This window comes from Macaca thibetana, chromosome 6, assembly GCF_024542745.1.
Source record: "Macaca thibetana thibetana isolate TM-01 chromosome 6, ASM2454274v1, whole genome shotgun sequence".
NCBI lineage: Eukaryota > Metazoa > Chordata > Mammalia > Primates > Cercopithecidae > Macaca > Macaca thibetana.
Window position 1 is genome coordinate 72,130,268 of NC_065583.1, and position 20,711 is coordinate 72,150,978.

The 20,711-nt window shown below is 37.0% G+C and overlaps 1 protein-coding gene across 1 annotated transcript in view; it reads left to right on the plus strand.

Moving 5' to 3' along the window:
• The window catches only part of PJA2 (praja ring finger ubiquitin ligase 2), a 74,262-nt gene that overhangs the window by 9,123 nt on the left and 44,428 nt on the right, over positions 1–20,711 (plus strand). The window contains exons 2-3 of the mRNA XM_050793055.1: positions 18,039–18,156; positions 19,984–20,184. Of these exons, the coding sequence (XP_050649012.1) occupies positions 18,126–18,156; positions 19,984–20,184 (232 nt within the window). The 5' untranslated portion in view covers positions 18,039–18,125. The remainder of the gene's footprint in view (positions 1–18,038; positions 18,157–19,983; positions 20,185–20,711) is intronic.

A 20,711-nucleotide genomic window follows, 5' to 3' on the forward strand; every position in this document is an offset into this window, starting at 1 on the left:
ATGTTTGAAAAATTCACAGCATCTTCTAATGTTTCCACTGCTCTCCCTCCCACCGCCAATTTGCGGGATTCCAGTTAAATTCATGATGGTTCATTTAATGAAGTCTACAACTCTTGGAGGCTCTATTCTGGTTTTTGTTGCTGTTGTTTTTTAATGTGTTTCTTTTCACTTAAATCACTTTTTATCTAGGCTTGGGTCATGTCTTTTGACCTAACTTTTTTTTTTTTTTTTTTTTTTTTGAGACAGTCTCAGTCTGTCACCCAGGCTGGAGTGCAGTGGTGCGATCTTGACTCACTGCAACCTCTGCCTCCTGAGTTCAAGTGATTCTCCGTATCTCAGCCTCCTGAGTAGCTGGAATTATGAGCATGCACCACCATGTCTCGCTAAGTTTTTGTATTTTTAGTAGAGACGAGTTTCACTATGTTGATCAGGCTGATCTTGAACTCTTGACCTGAAGTGATCCGCCCATCTTGGCCTCCCAAAATGCCGGGATTACAGGCATGAACCACTGAGCCTGACCTGACTTATCTTGAGCTCACTAAAAGTTTCCTCCCCTAGTTTTTTAATGAGCCTATAGAATGCATTCTTCATTTCTGTTACTGTGTTTTTTATTTTTTGCATTTCCATTTTCATCTCTCCTGAAATTTCTCATGAGTTGATGCATGTTCCTACCTTTGTGCCGAGTCTTTAAAAGGGTAATCATAGTTATTTTAATTTTCTTCTCTAATAATTCTGTTATTTGCCTTATCTGGTTCTGTTCATTGCTGTCTCTTGATAAAGAGGGTTTTTTCCTCCTTAACTTTTTTGTCTTGTAATTTTTGACTGAATGGAAGACTTCATATGCAGAACAGTAGAGATTGAGGCAAATAATTCTTATGTCTGAATGTGAGTCTGCTGCTGCATCTGCTAGGCTTTTAGTGTGGTGTGGCGTTGATTCAGTCTAATTCATGATTGAGATGGGTTTGGATTTTGTTTCTGCGGTTGCATTGTTTAGTGTTACCTTATGCTTAGTGTGGCAGCTGAAGTGCCTGATTTTTCTAAGTGTTCCTATTTCACTGTCAACTTTCAGCTTTCTCATGTGTGCCCATCCCTCATTGGAGAAGTTTCTCCACATGCTGTCATTATCCCCAGCAGTAGACTATTGTTTCTTGATGCTGACTAGCCTGGGGATGGATGCAGAGTTTTCTCTGTCTTCCTTATCTGTACTCAGTGCTACACAAGCCTTGTGTCTCTTGTTTTTGGGTATGGGCCAGTGATGCTGTACCTTCTCTCCATGGTAGCCAAACTCTGCCTCATATCTTTTTTTTTGAAACGGAGTTGCACTCTTGTCACCCAGGCTGGAGTGCATTAATGTGATCTCGGCTCACTGCAAACTCCGCCACCCAGGTTCAAGCGATTCTCCTGCCTCAGTCTCCCAAGTAGCTGGGATTACAGCGATGTGCCACCACGCCCAACTAATTTTGTACTTTTAGTAGAGATGGGGTTTCCCCATGTTGGCCAGGCTGGTCTTGAACTCCTGACCTCAGGTGATCCTCCCACCTCGGCCTCCCAAAGTGCTGGAATTACAAGCCTGAGCCCTGCACCCGGCCCGTATCTTTGATAGGTTTTGTGCAGGAGAGATTTTCTGCTCCTTCCCCAGTGGTAGCAAATCTTTAATGTACCGGTATAGGAGCCAGGACTATAAACTGTTTCCTAACTGTGCTCTAGGAGTAAAGGTCTTTTTCTTTTACTCATACCCAAACCACAATGGAGTACAGAGTTTGCTGCCCTTCCCTAGTGGTTTAAAGTTGTTGGCCGTTCACTGTGGCTCACACCTGTAATCTCAGCATTTTGAGAGTCCAAGACGGGCAGATCATTTGAGATCAGGAGTTCAAGACCAGCCTGGCCAACATAGTGAAACCCTGTCTCTACTTAAAAAAAAAAAAAAAAATAGCTGGGTGTGATGGCAGGCACCTGTAATCCCAGCTGCTTGGGAGACTGAGGCAGGAGAATTGCTTGAACCTGAGAGGCAGAGTTTGCAGTGAGCCGAGATGGCGCCACTGCCTTCCAGCCTGGGCAAGAGAATGAGACTCCGTCTCAAAAAATAAAATAAAAATAAAGTTGTTGCTTTTTTTTTTTCTACTAGGGAGAAGTGTTGAGGAAGGGTTTCATTCCTTTCCCTTGTTGGCAGTCACTCCCTTTCACAACTGAAGTGGGAGTGACACTCCAGCTTTCTATACCCTGCAGAAGTGGAACTCCTACAAATGGTGTATTTCTAAAATTACTTTTTATAGCTGTTTACTGTACTGACTTTTGTATCTTGATGTTATAGCTGTCTGTCTTAATCTGTTCCTGCTGCTATGACAAAATACCTAAGACTGGGTAATTTATAAAGAAAATAATTTATTTCTCACAATTCTAGAGCCTAGATTTTAAAATCAAGGTGCCAGTGGGTTTAGTGTTTGGTGAGGGCTGCTCTCTGCTTCCGAGATGGCACCTGGTGCTTGTCTTCACACAGCAGAAAATGAAAGAGCGTGAAGGGCTAAGTAGTTCCCCCCCAGCCTTTTTATAAGGTACTAGTCCATTTATGAGGGCAGAGCCCTTATGACTTAATCGCTTTTCAAAAGACCCCACCTTTTATTACCACCACAGTGTGGATTAAGAATTTTGGAAGATGGCACAAACATTCAAACCATAGCACTGACACTATCACTAAATTTTTTTGTATGTCTCAAGTTTTCTTTTAGATTTCTTTTTACTTTAATAGAGTTTTATTTTTACTTTTTACAAATTTTATTTCTACATTCCTAGTTTTGTTAGTATCTCTTGTTTTCCTCTTTCTCCCCCTCTCCCCCCGCCCACCTTTTTTTTTTTTTTTTTTGGTCTTACGGTGGTTAGAACTTTACATGTTAGGCCGGGTGTGGCGGCTCACCCCTGTAATCTCAGCATTTTGGGAGGTTGAGGCGGGTGGATCATGAGGTCAGGAGTTCAAGACTAGCCTGACCAACATGGTGAAACCCCGTCTCTACTAAAAATACAAAAATTAGCCGGATGTGATGGCACACGCCTGTAATCCCAGCTACTCAGGAGGCTGAGGCAGGAGAATTGCTTGAACCCGGGAGGCGGAAGTTGCAGTGCCCTGAGATCGTGCCACTGCACTCCAGCCTGGGCCACAGAGAGAGAGACTGTCTCAAAAAAAAAAAAAAAAGAATAAAGAACTTTACATGTTAAGTAGAAGTGATGGTTGGCATTTTAAGAAGGAAATGATACTGACACTTCACTGTTCAATATAATTTTGCCATACCTTTTGGACTGATTAGTTTTATAAGGCTTAGTAAATTCTTTTCCATTTTTAGTTTCTTGAGAGTTCTTTTAAACTTGAATGAATGTTGAATTTCATTGAATGCTTTTTCTCCATCCACTGAAATGTTTATTAATGAAAATAGAAGCAATCATATCTAATGAGTCTGTTTTGGAATAGACTCAGTATATACTGTTTTCAAATATATTGCTGTAATGGCTTGCTAATATCTCAGAATTTTTGTTTTTTTTATCACTGGAATTGATATCTAATTTTTTATTTTTGTGACTTGTCTGCTTGTCTGGCCGTTTCTTTTCTTTTCTTTTTTTTTTTTTTTTTGAGATAGAATTTAGCTCTTATTGCCCAAGCTGGAGTGCAATGGCGCGATCTCGGCTCACTGCACTTTCTGCCTTCTGGGTTCAAGCGAGTCTCCTGCCTCAGCCTCCTGAGTAGCTGGGATTACAGGCATGTGCCTCCACACCCAGCTAATTTTTTGTATTTTTAGTAGAAACAGGGTTTCACCATGTTAGTCAGGCTGGTCTTGAACTCCTGACCTCATGTGATCTACCAGCCTCTTGGCCTCCCAAAGTGCTGGGATTACAGGCATGAGCCACTGCGCCCAGCCTTGTCTGGCTAGTTCATGAAGATTTTACTCTGCTCTTCAAATGAACTTTAAAACATGTCTTTAAAACAAGCTTATGAAATCCTTTTCTGTTCTCTGGACAAACAGGTTTAGCACTGGAAATCTATTTGTATATTTGGATAGAAATTTCTATTAAGACCTGTGGGCCTATTGTTTTGCTTGTGGGAAGATTTTTATTCCTTCCCCCGAAGTCAGGGCCTTACTCTGTCGCCGGCTGGAGCGCAGTGGCACAATCACGGCTGGCTTCAGCCGCCACCTCCCAGGCTCACGTGACCTCCCACCTGAGCCTCGCATGTAGCTGGGACTACAGGCACACACCACCATGCCTGTCTAATTTTTACATTTTTTATAGAGATGGGTTTTCACCATGTTGCTCATCTGGTCTTGAGCTCCTGGGCTCAAACTGCCCACCTGCTTCAGTCTCCCAAAGTGCTGGAATTGCAGGCATGAGCCACTGGGCCCAGCCTAGTGTTGTCCTTTTAAGTTATACTTTTAGTGACCCTTATTTTTATGATTTACACATTAAAGAAACATTCATCTGATAATCTTAATATCTGAAGTCTTCATAGGCATTTTCCGTTTCCTTTTATTTTGTTAATTCTTGTCAACGTTCTTTCTCATGTATGTTGTACTTTTTATTGTGAGTTCATATTCTTTGAAATTTTACATGTGAGAATTCTGACCTGGGTTGAAAGTGAGGTGACTTTCAACTGAGAGGAATTAGCTTTGTTCCCAGGTACTTGGAACACCGCTCCCTAAGACTTAACAATATTCTCACTTTGTGGTTTGTTGGCTCATACAGGTTGTATGAATTGCAGCCACAAATCTAATGAGATTAAGCTGTGGCTTTGAATTGTTAGGCGAGATATTCCTTCTCTTTTCCACCATTCACCCCCTACCCAGAGTTAAGACATTTGTATTTGCTTTGAGTTGTGAGGTTTAAAAAATTTTTTTTATCTGTCATACTGTTAGAAACAGAAATTGAGAAGTTGAATTTTCATGAGATCTTGTTTTATACATGTGTTTCTTATTCTCTAATGTTTGTGTGGTTAGAAGAAGGATCTCATGTCCTAGGTTTCCCAGGATAATTCCACTTCACACTTTCTATTTTTGTCTAATAATTAAATATGTGTTTTTGCATTCTGAAGTGTCTTAGCCTAATTTTCAGTGGTCCATAAAAACCTGTTGCTAACAAAGTGATTAAACATTTTTCTGCCAATTACAAAAGGAGCACAAGTGTGTGAAAGAAAAGTTGGAAAACAAAAAATGCCTTCCAAAGGCATAAAAATCACTCATAGACCCAAACTGAAATATAACTTTAACACTTGAATATATTTTCTTCCAGTGACTATATAAAACTTTTTATTGCACTGTGCTTGTAAAAATGTGTGTAACTTCAGTAAATTAGCACAGACTGAAGTCAATATAAACACCAACCAAGTCAAGAATTAGCATGTGGCCGGGTGCAGCGGCTCATACCTGTAATCCCAGCACTTTGGGAGGCCGAGGCAGGTGGATCATTTGAGGTCAGGAGTTTGAGATCAGCCTAGACAACATGGTGAAACCCCATCTCTACTAAAAATACAAAAATTATCCAGGTGTGGTCGCAGGTGCCTTTGATCCCAGCTACTCGGGAGGCTGGGGCAGGAGAATTACTTGAACCCAGAAGGCAGATGTTGCAGTGAGCCAAGATTGCACCACTGCGCTCCAACCTGGGCAACAGAGTGAGATTCTGTCTCAAAAAAAAAAAAAGAATTAGAATGTTACTAGCACATCCTTCTGCTATAATACCTTTCAGCATTTTGTCTTCCTCTTCTCCGGAAAAGGTGGTTATTCTCTCTTGGTATGTAACACCATAGATTAATTTTGCTTGTTTTTGAACTTTTATAAAAATGGAACATACAGCATGAATTTTTTGTATTTGGCTGTTTTTCATTTCATTCATTTTTATGAGATCCATTTGTGTTTGTAGTATTCCTGTTGTGGGTAGCTGTAGTTCGTTTCTGTTTTATAGTATTTTGCCTACAAATATATTCTGTTATATTCACCCATTTTGCTGTTGAACATTTGGGTTGTTTACAGTTTGAAATTATTATGGACATTGCTTCTATGAACATTTTAAAAAATTTCTTTATTTTTTTAGAGATGGGGTCTTGCTCTGTTGCCCAGGCTGGAATGCAGTGCCAAGATTATAGCTCACTGCAGCCTCGAACTCCTGGGCTCAAGCAATCACCCTCCACAGACTGCCATATAAGTGAGACTGTAGGTGAACATTTTTATATGTCTTGGTATGCATTTGGAAGATGGACTTGCCTGACCATATCATATGCATATGTTCAGGTTTAGTAGGTGCTTCCAAAAAGTTTTCCAAGATGAATGCAGAGATGTATATTTACAACTGTAAAGTGAAAGTTGCTTAAAATCCACACTAACATTTGATATGGTTAATATTTTAATTTTCATCTCTGGTGTATAATAGTAACTTGTTCTAATTTATGATTTCAGCCAGTTTATGAAATTGATACCTTTTCATATGTTTCTTAGCCATTTGTGTATCCTTTTCTGGAATGTGTCTCATCATGTTATCACATTTCTTTTGGATTATCTTATTCTTTTTTATATTTAGGAGTATGTTATATATGCTGTATGTGAGCACTTTGATACTTATATGTAATGTACATTTCTTTTCTCATTTGTGACTTTCCTTTTCAGTCTCTGAATGGTATCTTTTTATGAATGGAAATTTTAAATTCCATTGTGCAGTTCATTGGCCCTTTATTTCTTTAGGAAATTTTACTTTTTGTTCCCTTTTTTAAAACATCTTTCTTTACTCCAACAATATAAAGATTTATAGTTTTTTTGGATTTATTGTTTTGCCTTTTACATTTAGATCTACAGTCCTTTTGGAATTGAGTTTTGCATTTTGTGGAAAACAGGCAAAATTTTGTTTCTGCATCAGTATCCAATTAATCTAGTGTGTTCAATGAAAAAACGTATCTTGTCCCTAGAGCTCTGTAATGTAGCATTGTCATAAGTCAATTGTATGTAATGTGTATCTGTTTCGGGACTCTGTTCCTGTGTTGGTCCTATATGATACTAGTCACATGTGGCTGTTTAAGATTAAAATTAATATAGGCTTGAACACTGCAGAATTTCATCATCACAGAAAGTTCTTTTTTTTTTTTTTTTTTTTTTTTTTTTTTTTTTTTTTTTTTTTTTGAGACGGAGTCTCGCTCTGTCGCCCAGGCTGGAGTGCAGTGGCCGGATCTCAGCTCACTGCAAGCTCCGCCCCCCGGGTTCACGCCATTCTCCGGCCTCAGCCTCCCGAGTAGCTGGGACTACAGGCGCTGCCACCTCGCCCGGCTATTTTTTGTATTTCTTAGTAGAGACGGGGTTTCACCGTGTTAGCCAGGATGGTCTCGATCTCCTGACCTCGTGATCCGCCCATCTCGGCCTCCCAAAGTGCTGGGATTACAGGCTTGAGCCACCGCGCCCGGCCAGAAAGTTCTATTGTTTGACACTTTTCTTTTCTTTTTTTTTTTTTTGAGATGGAGTCTTGCTCTATTGCCCAGGCTAGAGTGCAATGGGGCAATCTCGGCTCACTGCAGCCTCCACCTCCCGGGTTCAAGTGATTCTCCTGCCTCAGCCTCCCAAGTAGCTGGGACTACAGGCATGTACCACCATGTGCGGCAAATTTTTGTATTTTTAGTAGAGACAGGGTTTTACCATGTTGGCCAGGCCTGGTCTCCAGCTCCTGGCCTCAAGTGATCCACCCACCTCAGCTTCCAAAACTGCTGAGATTTCAGGCATGAACCACCACGCCTGGTCTGTTGGACACTTTTCTATCCTATTCCATTGATATATTTGTCTGCCTATTCCCTAACAAGCCTCTTATTAATTATCATAGGTTTTTAGGATTTGTCTTCTGAAAGAGTTACCTCTTTGTACCTTGTTCTTTTTAATGATAACTTTGGTTATTCTTGGCCATTTACAGTCCTGTTTACATTTTAGAATCACCTTGTCAATTTTCCCCCAAAAAAATGCCTGCTGGGATTTTATTAGGATTACATTTAACCGATATATTATTTAAGGAGAATTGAAATTCATGAAACTGAACCAAGCCAATGAGTATGGGATTTTTCTCCATTTAGTTATGTCTTCTAAAATGTCTGTGAATGATATTCTGCATCTTTCATTGAGTTTATTTCTAGGGATTTGATGTTTGTGGTTGCTGTTGTAAACAATAACCTTTTTAGGTAATATTAGTAAGAAATTTAGTTTTCTAGCTATATGTTGGAATGTGATAATACATTTTTATATCAACTTTGTATCTGTCAACCATCTAAAACTTATTACTGTAGAACTTTACTTGTAGGTAGTTTCTTCCATTTTTTTTCATATGTAACCATGTTGTCTGTGAATAATGAGATTTTTCCTTCCTTTCCAATCCTTAAACATTTTATTTTCTCTCATTTTTAATTCACTGGCAGGCACACTCACTTGATAGGTGTTTGAGTATATGTATTCAGCTCAGATAGCATGGACTTCTTAATGGAAACTGTGGAAGCCAGCAAACAATAGTAATACATCTTTATAGTGCTCCAAAAAAGAAAAAAAAAAAGGCATCTAATGTAGAATACTGTTTTCATTTGAATATCCTTCAAAAACAAAGACAGTCTGAGACATACTGAAGCAGAGAGGGAAGTTGTCACCGGCAGACTCATAACAAACATTAAAAGATGTTATTCAGGCTAAAGGAACATCAGACAGATGGAGGCATGGAAATGGAATAAGTAGACGTTTTCAGAAAGGGATATTGAAGGTGTTTGAAACAGTCTTGATAATGTTTGGTGGGGCTTATATGTAGGGTGAGCTATATGAAAATAACAACCATGGACATGAAGGAGTTAAACTGTTATGAGAGTTTCTTGCATCTTTTGGGACCTGGTAAAAGAACTACAGACAGTGCTCAACTGGTTTTGTTTATGATTTTTCAACTTTACAATGGGTTTAGTAGGGTCTTAAAAGCATTTTCAACTTAATGATATTTTCAGTTTATACTAGATTTGTCAGGACATAATCCCATTGTAAGTCAAGGAGCATCTGTAGTTTGAAGTAGACGGTAAGAGTGTAGGGCACACTTTGATATAAGGACAAGCTGAAATGGACTTGTCCAAACATAAACCACAACCAGACTTCTATGATGTTAAGACAATCTACATGCAATATAATTGCCTGCTGGAAGAAAACTTAAAATGCTCATTAGAGAAAGGTAAGTTATTTAGAGCTTCTAGGAAATATTATCCAGCATACATCAAGGATACATTTTGTAATTTCTGGGAAAACCAGTAAGATAATGGTATTTTAAAGGATACATCAAAAAAGCTAGTAGATGAAATGAAATGGAATAACAAAAAGATTATCATTACCGAGGAATTCAAGAAAGGAGGAATAAAGGAACAAAGGACAGGTGAGATGATTGAAAATAATAACAAGATGGTAGATTTAAACCAGACTACATTGGTAATTATGTTAAATGCGAATGGATTAAATATTCCAACAAAAAGAGAAAGATTATCAGATATTATATAGAAGCGAGTAAGACCTACCTATATTCTGTTTATAATAAAAACACTTTACAAGTAAAGGCACAGGTAAAATGAAAAGATGGAATCAGTATTGTTGCAAATACCAAAAGAAAGCTGATGTGGCTATATTAATACCAGACAAAATGGACTTAAGGAGAGAAGTATTCTGAGAGAGAAGAAAAAAAGAAAACCATGATAAGTGGGCCAATTTATCAAGAAGACATAATTCTAAATATGTTTTCACATAGTAACACAGCTTCCAAGTATGTAAGACAGAAGCTAAAATAGCTAAAAGAAAGGTAGATCCGTATTCCTAGCTGGAGATTTTAAGTACATTCAAAGTAACTGGTAGAGCAATAAGATAAAATAAGTATTAGTAAAGAAATAGGAAATTTGAATGGTATAATTAATCAACTTGACCTAATTGACATTTGTAGAACATTATATTCAACAACTGAAGGCTTTACATTATTTTTAAGTGCATATGGGACATTTGCAAAAATATTCTTGGTCATAAAGTAGTATCATTAATCTTCAAAGAATTTAAATTATATAACACGTGTTCTCTGATCACTATAGAATTATATTACAACCCAATAACAAAAAAAATAGGCTGCAAATATTTGGAAATTAACCAAGACACTTCTGGGTTAGCCTATGAATGAAAAACAAAGTCACTGTGGAAATTCAAAAACATTTTAATCTGAAAAATAATAAAAATAATACATATCAGAACTTTTGGAATACAGCTGAAGCAGTGCTTAGAGGTAACTTTATGCTTTAGATGTATAAATTAGTAAGGAACAAAGGTTAACGGTCAGTAGTCTAAGCTCTTATCTCAAAGGAGCAATGAATTAAACCCAAGGAAGTAGAAAGAAGGAAATAGTATAAAAGTAGAAATCAATGAAGCAGGAAAGTTCTACAGTCAATTAGTTAAGAAAACTTTTTAAAAATGAAAACCTCTAATGACCTGATTAAGAAAAATGAAAGAAAACACAAATACTCGTATCAGGGATGAAAAAAAGAGACATCACTACAGATCTTCTCTATATTAAATTGTTAATGAAAGGGAATTATGTACAACTTGATAATACATTTGACAACTTGAATGAAAGGTCATAATCCCTGAAAAACACAGTTTACTCAGCTTACCTATAAAGAAATAGAAAATCTGAGTTGTTCTTTGTCTATTAAGGTAGTTGAATTTGTCAAAAACCTTTCCACAAAGAAAATCCTAGACCTGATGGCTTCACTGACAAATCTGCCTTACATTTAAGTAAGATATAATCCTGGATTTACACAGACTCTTCTAGAGAACAAGAAGAACATAGATTTATTTGTGTATTTTATGACTTTAGTATAATCTTGATAGGAGAACCGGACAAAAGCATGACAAGACCATTTTAAGCCAATATTTCTCATAAACATAGATAAAAGAATAATCCAGTGAGATATAAAAGGGTTAATGTATTGTGACCGACATGGATTTGTTTGGGAATGTAAAGTTAAGTTGGTTAAATGTTTTAAAAGTAATAATTTGGCTGGATGCAGTGTCTCATGCCTGTAATCCCACCACTTTGGAAGGTCGAGGCAGAAGGATCGTTTGAGCCCAGGAGTTCAAGACCAGCTTAGGCAACATAGTGGGACCCTGTGTCTACAAAAAATTTTAACAATTAACTGGGTGTGATTCATGCCTGTGGTCCCAGCTACTCAGTAGGCTGAGGTGGGAGGATCTCTTAAGCCAAGGTTGAGTCTGCAGTGAGCCTTGATCTGGCCACTGCACTCTAGCCTGGGCAACAGAGCAAGACCCTGTCTCAAAAATAAAAAATAAAATTAATCAATGTTATTTATCACTTTTACAGAATAATGTAGTGAGTTCATAGGTCCATAGAGAAAAAAATTGTAAATTTTGTAGAATTTACAAAAAAATTATTTGACAAAATTCAGCATGTGTTTATGTTTAGAAAACCTCATCAATTTATGAATAGAAGGAAGCATTCTTAATTTGCCAACAAAAAACATACAGCTAACATCATATTCAATGAAAAACCACTGATCTGTGTGTAATACATCTGTCCCTCTATTCAACATTGCATTGAACTTTTTTTTTTTTTTTTTTTTTTTTTTTTGGAGACAGAGTTTTGCTCGTTGCCCAGGCTGGAGTGCAATGGCGCAATCTTGGCTCACTGCAACCTCCGCCTCCCAGGTTCAAGCGATTCTTCTGCCTCAGCCTCCTGAGTAGCTGATATTACAGGCATGCGCCACAACGCCCGGCTACTTTTGTATTTTTAGTAGAGATGGGGTTTCTTCATGTTGATCAGGTTGGTCTTGAACTCCCAACCTCACGTGATCCTCCTGCCCAAAGTGCTGGGATTACAGGCGTGAGCCACCGCCCCCGGCCGCATCGGACCTCTAACCAGTATGCTCGGCCAAAAAATAATATAAAAATTAGAAAACGTAAACCCCAAATACATTGCCAGCAAATTATTAAAATAGGTGAAGTTAGCAAGGCGATTGGATACAAGGCCAATTATTATAATATATGTACTAGCAACCACAAAGTGTAAAAGTTTTTAAAATACGTGTAGAATAGCATTGAAATATGTAAGATGGCTAAGAATAAATTCAATTAACTTGAACAAGACTTCTATACTGAAAATTAAAAGTGCCGACAGACATTTCTAAATACTTACGTGGAGAAATTATTCCATGTTTATGTAGGAAATTCATGTTATTATTTACAGTGAAATATAGGAATGACTTCGCCTCATTCCTTATTTATTGTGTATCTACTAGTTAGAAAATAAGATCTACTGGACGATTTTGCAGTTGTGTGTATGTGTAGGTGGTCATTTGCTGGCGGATAGAAGATAGGAGAAATCTAGAGATAGATTAAAAAGAATATACAAGTATGAGAAATAATTTAAGTGTAGGCTTTGATTGTTATTCAAAATAAATACCTTGTTAACTCTTGGGATATTTATTTTGCCTTAGCAGTTAATAAAAAGAGATAATGTTAGTAAACTAAGTTAAAATATAGTTGATTTTGACATGTATATGTAAAATAGCTTTCTAATAACATTTGTCATAGTTTGTCATAAATGCATTTTGTCATAAAGTTTGTAGTCTGAATTTATATCTCAGTTGTGATAATAGGTGTAAATTATCAAAATTCTGTGTGTCTAAGGAATTCATGTACTAAAAGGAAATGCAGGGTAGATAATTATAGAAGACTGATTTAAGAGGAATTTTGAATGTTTTTAGGGCATTTTGGAGGCATATATGTAAATATAAATATGAGAGAATATAAAATAAATATTCTAATGGACTTGGAAGGGTAACCAAGACTTCTTCAAGTAAGGATCAAATTGTATTTGATTCTCAACTTTGTTTTTCTAGAAAAGATACTTTAAAAGTGAGTTATTTCTGGCTCCCAGAAGATGAGTCATAAGTGTGTAGATCCATGCTATTGGTTGAAACTCTTCTGAAAGTTTAGCTGATTTTTCTCTCCCTGTGCCTAAATCTTCATTTTAATTTACATTCTTTGTAAAGATAATGTTGCAGTCAAGTAGTTGCAGTCAAGAGGTTGCAGTCAAATGTAGGCTGGGACTGCAGTCATTTGAAGGCTTGACTAGGGCTGAGATAACTGCTTTCCAGGTTGCTCATCCATGTGGCTGTTGCTGGAAGACCTTAGTTTCTTGTGGATTTTGTCAGAAACAGTCAGTATTTCACCATGTGGGCTTTCCATGGGTCTACTTGAGTGATCTCATGATGTGGCAGCTGGTTTCTTCTAGAAAGAGTGAACAGAGAGATTAAGGGAGCCACAATTCCTTTTATTACCCTATTCTTGTACATCACACACAGTCACATCCATCACACTGTCTTCATTAGAAACAAGTCACAAGAGAGGGCTCTAATAATGAGAGCAGTTTATTAACTTGCCTAAATGAAGTTTGAATCCATGTGTGCCCAAATACTTAGCACTCTCTTTCCATTATATGACCACATTTCCATCAGAGAAAGGAGCACAGAATTATCTCGTTCATTCATTCATTTGTTCAGTAACTGTTTAAATATACTGCCAGACAATGTATTAGACAAAGTGTATGTAAATAAAAAATAAACAAGGCCTTTGTCTTTAAATTCACTAGTTTACTGTGAGAAGTGTATCTTGCAGGTCCATGTTGTTCCTTGTAATCCTTAAAGATTATTCCTATTGTCTGTCCAGAGCTGCTGGCATAATACTGTAGTTAAAATGATAAAGTGATGACTTCTAGATTAATAATTGAGAGACCTAGAAATTAATACATCTCTGATTAACTCCTTTAATTCTTAGCAACATGTTTATATATTTGTTTTAGTACTAGTAAGAAGTATGTAAAAACCCCAAATTGTTTGAAGTGACTAATTGTCACAAGTAGAGAGGAGTCTGTTATAAACATGTTAGGTGAATAGTACATGGAGCAAATAACTGATCAACAAAGGAAGTGTCTATTTAGAGAAAAACTAAGTGTTCCCAATTTACCTTAGCTACAAATTTGGACTGAGTAATCATTTTAATCCTGACCCTAGCTATGGTTTTTATTCCCTACTTATCTCCTCCCTGTTTTGCTTTTTTTCTTGTTTTTTATACTTAGAGATAGAAATGAGAATACTGTGGTAGACAGAATATAGAGGTCTCGGATTAAATAGAAATAATTAGTATCTACAGAGAGATTTTAGTCTATATTCATAAAACAAGAACCACTATTAAATAATAAAGAATCACAGAATAAGAAGGTATGAGAAATTAAAAAGATTGTTACAGAGAATAATGAAAGGCTAAGAGAATAAGGAAAGGCTAAGTGAAAGAAGGAAAAGTGAGTGAAATCTCCCAGTCTGTAGAGTGAAAATATGAAAGAAAAGTTTAGAGACAAATGATTAACCCGTTTGGACCAAATAAAGAAAAAGTAGTACGGAAAAAGATATATTTGAGACCTGTACAAGAGTCTCTAAATTAAAATAGTTCTTCCAGTGCTGTGTAGGAAAAATTTAAACATGGCCTGCCCCAAACAAGTCTTTGTGAAATTATAGAATACCAGCTATTGAGACAAGACCTTAAATATCCAGACAGAAACATTTGGTGTTTCTACAAAAGCAGTATAAATCAATAGACAGGTAGGACACAGTGCCTTTCAAAGTTTAGAAAAAGTGATTCTGTCTTGAACTGTACTAAAGTGTGAGAGAGATAGTATATTCAGATGTCCAAGGACTCAGTGTTTGCCTCCAACATATAGTTGTTGAAACCGTTATTTGAGCATCTTCCAGTAAAGGAAAAAAAATGATAAAAACATGGAATTCAAAGTAGGGGACTTACCTGAACAGGTAGTACAATCAAAAGATTTCCACAGAAGTAGCTGAGTAATAGCCCTTGAAAACAGGTAGACTAAATTTAGATCAGGATGTTAGACGGCTCGGAAAAGAGTAAGAAAAAAAGTGGAATCACATTAAAGAAAAGTTTAAGAAACAGGATGATTTCCATGATTTCTGCATTCTTCCCAATGCCTTTCCTCTCTTTAGCAGCATTCCTATCACGTATTTGCACCAACCATGCTACCAAAGGTGCCGCCATTCACCATTGTCCTCCATGTTGCTAAGTGGTCAGTGATAGGCCTTCATCATACTTTAACTTCTGGCACAGTCAGTTCTGCCTGAAACACTTTCTTCACTTGGTGTTCACACTTCAGGACTTAACTTTTCTCTCACTGGCCTCTCTGTTATTTTTTTCTGGTATAGGTTAAGCATCCCCAATTTAAAAATTTAACATTTAAAAAATGCTCCAAAATCTGAAGCTTTTTTTTTGAGACGTAGTCTCACTGACCTCAGGTGATTGCTTGCCTTGGCCTTCCCAAGTGCTGGGATTACAGGCATGAGCAACTGCACCTGGCCCCAAAATCTGAAACACTTTTACTGCCAATATGATACCATAAGTGTAAGATTCCACACATCAGTACTTAACAGAAACTTGGTTTCACGCACACAATTATTAAAAGTATTGTATAAAATTACTTTCAGACTGTGTGTAAGATGTGTAGGAAACAAGTGAATTTTGTGTTTAGACTTGGATGTCATCCCCAAGATATCTTATTATGTATATGCAAATATTCGAAGATTTGAAAAAATCCCAAATCCTAAACACTCCTGGTTCCAAGCGTTTAAGAAAAGGGATACCCAGTCTGCTTCTTTTTCCCTGGGCTCTTCATATTTGATTGTCTCAGGGCTTAACTTTACTTCTCCGTGTACACCTAGAGATCTCATCCAAGTTCATACGTGTTTTAGTATAATCTATGCACTGACAACTCCCAAATTATACTAACAGCTCATAATTTTTCAATCAACTCCAGACTCCTATTTAACATTTCCTCTTGAATGTCTAATTGATATCTCAAACTTAATTCATCCAAAACTGAACTGAATATATTTTCTTCAAATCAGCCTCTTACACAGTTTTTCCTACATTAGTTGAAATTAACTCCATGTTTCCCATTGCCCAGCCTTTAAAACCTGGAGTCAACCTTGACCTTCATTCATATCCTATATTAGTAAATTTTGTTGATTCTATTTTTACAGTATGTCCAGAATCTTGTCATTTCTTACCCCCTTTGTTTTAACCCTGGTCCAAACCACTGTGATCTCTTGCCAGTATTATTTTGATAGCTTTCTAACAGTGCTCCCTGCTTTTGACCTCATTCCCCTTCATGCTATTCAACACAGTAGCCAGAGCGCTCTTCTTAAAACAGAAGTCAAATGTCTCTTCTGTGCTCAGAACTTCGATGGTTTTCCATCTCAGAATAAAACCCACATTTCGGCCAGGCACTGTGGCTCATGCCTGTAATCCCAGCACTTTGGGAGGCCAAGGAGGGTGGATCACATGGTCAGGAGTTTGAGACCAGTCTGGCCAATATGGTGAAACCCTGTCTCTACTAAAAATACAAAAATTAACCGGTCATGGTGGCGCGCGCCTGTAGTCCCAGCTACCGGGAGGCTGAGGCAGGAGAATCACTTGAACCCGGGAGGCGGAGGTTGCAGTGAGCCAAGATCAAGCTACTGCACTCCAGCCTGGGCAACAGAGCGAGACTCGGTCTCAAAAACAAAAAACAAACAAACAAACAAACAAAATATTGTTAATTCGCACCTTTGTTTTTGCCAGTATGTTAAGATTATTATTTTTTTATATTCCTTTTCTCTTCAGCTGTTGCTAACAGCATCTTTTGATTCAGATACTTTAAAGGATCATAACTTGTTACTGAATTTGTAATTTATATGGGTGAATGTGGGTGTGTACTCTTACATATGTTAATATATATCTGTCTGTGATTAGAGAGGTAACATATACAATTAAACTCATTTGCAGAGCTATTGTCTAATAAATTTGCATTAATGATGAGCAATTAGCAATAGCTCAAGTGTTTAAATGATTAAGGTGTTTAAATAAAAAACTTAACCAAACTTTCAAAAAAACCACAGGTTGCAACTTCTCAAGTAGTACTTTTCAAATAGTAAATAAATGCATTAATTTCAAAACAGAAGTTCTTTTTGTATTTGTTCCATGATAAATTATAGTTTTTCCTGATTGAAAATAGGTTATTTGGGATTAAATTATCTGATCAATTGACTATTGCAAAGATTAAATACATCATTATTTACACACATTATTAATTGTTATAAACCATTACACATTTAAAAAAAATGAAGTTTGTATTCTTACAGTTACCTTTTAGCAATTCCAGGGCTAAAGGAACTTTACTGCTTGACAGAGAAGCAATGATAGCACAGTGTAGTAGACTCCCAAATAGTTTGGTAGTCAGTACTTCTAATATTGTAAAAGTTTATTGTTTAAACTTTTTTATTATTTAAATTATTGTAAATTTAATAAAAAGTACGTGAGTCAGTACTTTTAATATTTTTGTTTACTTATAAATTATGTATGTGTTGTTGTCACTGACAGTCTTAGGGATGATATATACTTAGTTGAGTTTTGTCAAGAGCAGATGTAAATCTGTATTTCAGATAGCCATTTTGGTATTTCTAAGGGTTTTTGATTGGCTTGTCAAATCATGTTGCATTTTGCTTGTTTTTATTTATTTATTTTTGGGATGGGATCTCACTCTGTCACCCAGACCTGGAGTGCAGTGACGTGATCTCGGCTCACTGCAGCCTCTACCTCCTGGGCTCAAGCAATCCTCCCACCTCAGTTATGCACCACCACGCCTGGCTAATTTTTGTATTTCTTGCAGAGACAGGCTTTAACCATGTTGGCCAGGTTGGTCTCTAATTCCTGAGCTCAAACTGATTTGCCCACCTTGGCCTGCTAAAGTGCTGTAATCTAAGGTGGATTACAGGCATTTGCCACCGTGCCTGGCTACATCACATTGTATTTTTCTAAGTTTTATTATAAGGCTTCCCTAGGAGGGGCGGAAGTATCATTTTTGCTGTTTTTTTGCTTTTATTATTAATCTGTTGTGTTCAATTCATTGTTTCTTTGTAGGAATCTCCTGTGGCTTATCCATAGTGTGAATAAAAACTAAATCACATCTGTAATTCTACTGAACTAGTCATACAGACACTGCCATATATGTCACAGTACACTGAAAAGGAGCCAGCAGGTAAGGAAAGTCAGTTCTTCTACATTGAGCACTTCTTGTTTCTTCCTCTGGGTACCTTGAGTACCAGTAAGTGACATGTGATCATCTGACATATTATCTTACTAAAGCCTGGTTTTGATCCATATATTGAATATTTGTAAAGCTTAGTTTCTAATTAGAAATTCTGATATTTTCTTTCCGTACCCATTTAGCTTGGAAAGCTTTATGCTTTCCAATTTGGAGACTATTCTTTTGGTAAAATTGTTAAGGGCATTGGTTCTGGAGTCATACTGTTAGATTATTAGACAAGTTATCCAACACTTAATTTTAATTTTTCAATTTTTAAAATAGAATACAGTATCCACCTCAAGATTACTGATGGGGTTAAGTAAGTGTAACACTTGATATTATTATACTTGATATGTGTGTATATTATAAATACATGTTGTTTCTGTTTCCTTCTTGGAAGTGATTATATTTCTTATTTTATTTTATTTATTTATTTTTTTTTTGAGACAGAGTCTTGCTCTGTCGCCCAGGCTGGGGTGCAGTGGCCGGATCTCAGCTCACTGCAAGCTCCGCCTCCCGGGTTTAGACCATTCTCCTGCCTCAGCCTCCCGAGTAGCTGGGACTACAGGCGCCCGCCACCTCGCCCGGCTAGTTTTTTGTATTTTTTTTTAGTAGAGACGGGGTTTCACCGGGTTTACGGGGTTTCACCGGGTTAGCCAGGATGGTCTCGATCTCCTGACCTCGTGATCCGCCCGTCTCGGCCTCCCAAAGTGCTGGGATTACAGGCTTGAGCCACCGCGCCCGGCCATATTTCTTATTTTAATGCAACTAAAAAATTATGTAACTGTTTCATTCATTCATTCATTTATTCATTTTTTTTGAGACGCAGTCTCAAACTGTCACCCAAGCTGGAGTGCAGTGGTGCAATCTTGGCTCACTGCCACCTCCGCCTCAGGGATTACAGGCATGAGCCACCACGCCCAGCAACCGTTGTATTTATTGACTGTACCATATGCTGTGAGAAAATATTTTGTTTAGTTGCTGCGTAGTACGTGTAATACATAATTGACTAAACAAACTTACACTTAATATGCATGTGTGAGTAATAATGTACTACTTAGTGAAAGTTGCTGCTGTTTACTGCTATATACCCCTCAGTCATCAAAACTTAATAGTCAAGTCATTTAAATGCTGATGGCTTTTCTTACCGTAACATATACCATTCATTGGTAGTTTTGAAGGCAGGGTAGTGTGTGTTTGACCTGGCTCATTGCTGTTTTCTTTTGCATAGTTTTATCTGACGTTAATCTTTGGGACATATTTATTGTGGTCTGGTTGATTCTTCATGGTACGGATACCATTTAAAGAGGTTACTTGTTATCTTTGACATAAATGTTTTCATTCTTAAAGTAATTGTAACCATCATATCATATGCTAGTAATTGACTCATCAAATATGTATTGAGCACTTATATTAATATATAAGGTACTTAATTTGGAAGATCTCCAGTCCATAAAGAGCTTTGGCAGTATAATAATTTGGCATATGGAAAATATTTTTTTGGTAGGTTTCATCATAAAAATCTGAAATATCTTGAACCAAATTTTAAAGCATATTTTTTGAAGGAAAGAGGCCACTAACTCTTATTATATAGTACTTCATGTTTAATTTTCTAGTGAGTGAAGAATAATGTTTTATAATACTAGTGAGGTACACTTCATGTTCAGAAGCATATGATTTGATAAGTAATAAAATATAAACTGAAGTAGTTTTCCCCGACAGGTTGCCAGAATAAAGCTCATTGCTGTTCCTGTTTTAATTTTTTAACTTTTTTTTCAGCAATGGACCAAGAATCTGGTAAGGCTGCCTGGCCCAAACCAGCAGGAGGATATCAGACAATTACAGGCAGGAGATATGGAAGAAGACATGCTTATGTCAGTTTTAAACCATGTATGACCAGGCATGAAAGAAGCTTAGGTCGGGCTGGTGATGACTATGAAGTGTTGGAACTAGATGATGTTCCAAAGGAAAATTCCTCAGGTGTGTAACATATAATTATTTAAAGGTTATTAATAGTTATATAGGAATTGATCTTATAATTAAGTTTTTGGGTGGGTATTATGCATGTCTGTGAGTGCAAATGCAGCACATTTCCTATCAAGAAATTCTATTTTGAAATTATTATTGAATTTAATACTAATGGTGTATATATTTAAACATAGAAGAAAATAGAATATAGCCAATCATTAAAATATAACTACGCTGTCATAGTAGTGATTACAATGTCATAACCTCCAGCCGAAGGAAATCATCTTTGCATCAAAAAGAAATGTTTTGAAATTTTTAAAAACGTGGATCAAGTAGAGATATTTTTTCCCTGCATATGATATTTAAATAACTTTTCTTCTTCTTCTTCTTCTTTTTTTTTTTTTTTTTGAGATGGAGTCACGTTCTGTTGCACAGGATGGAGTGCAGTGTTGCGATCTTGGCTTACTGCAACCTCCGTCTCCCAGGTTCAAGCGATTCTTGTGCCTCAGCCTCCCTAGTAGCTGGGATTACAGGTGTTT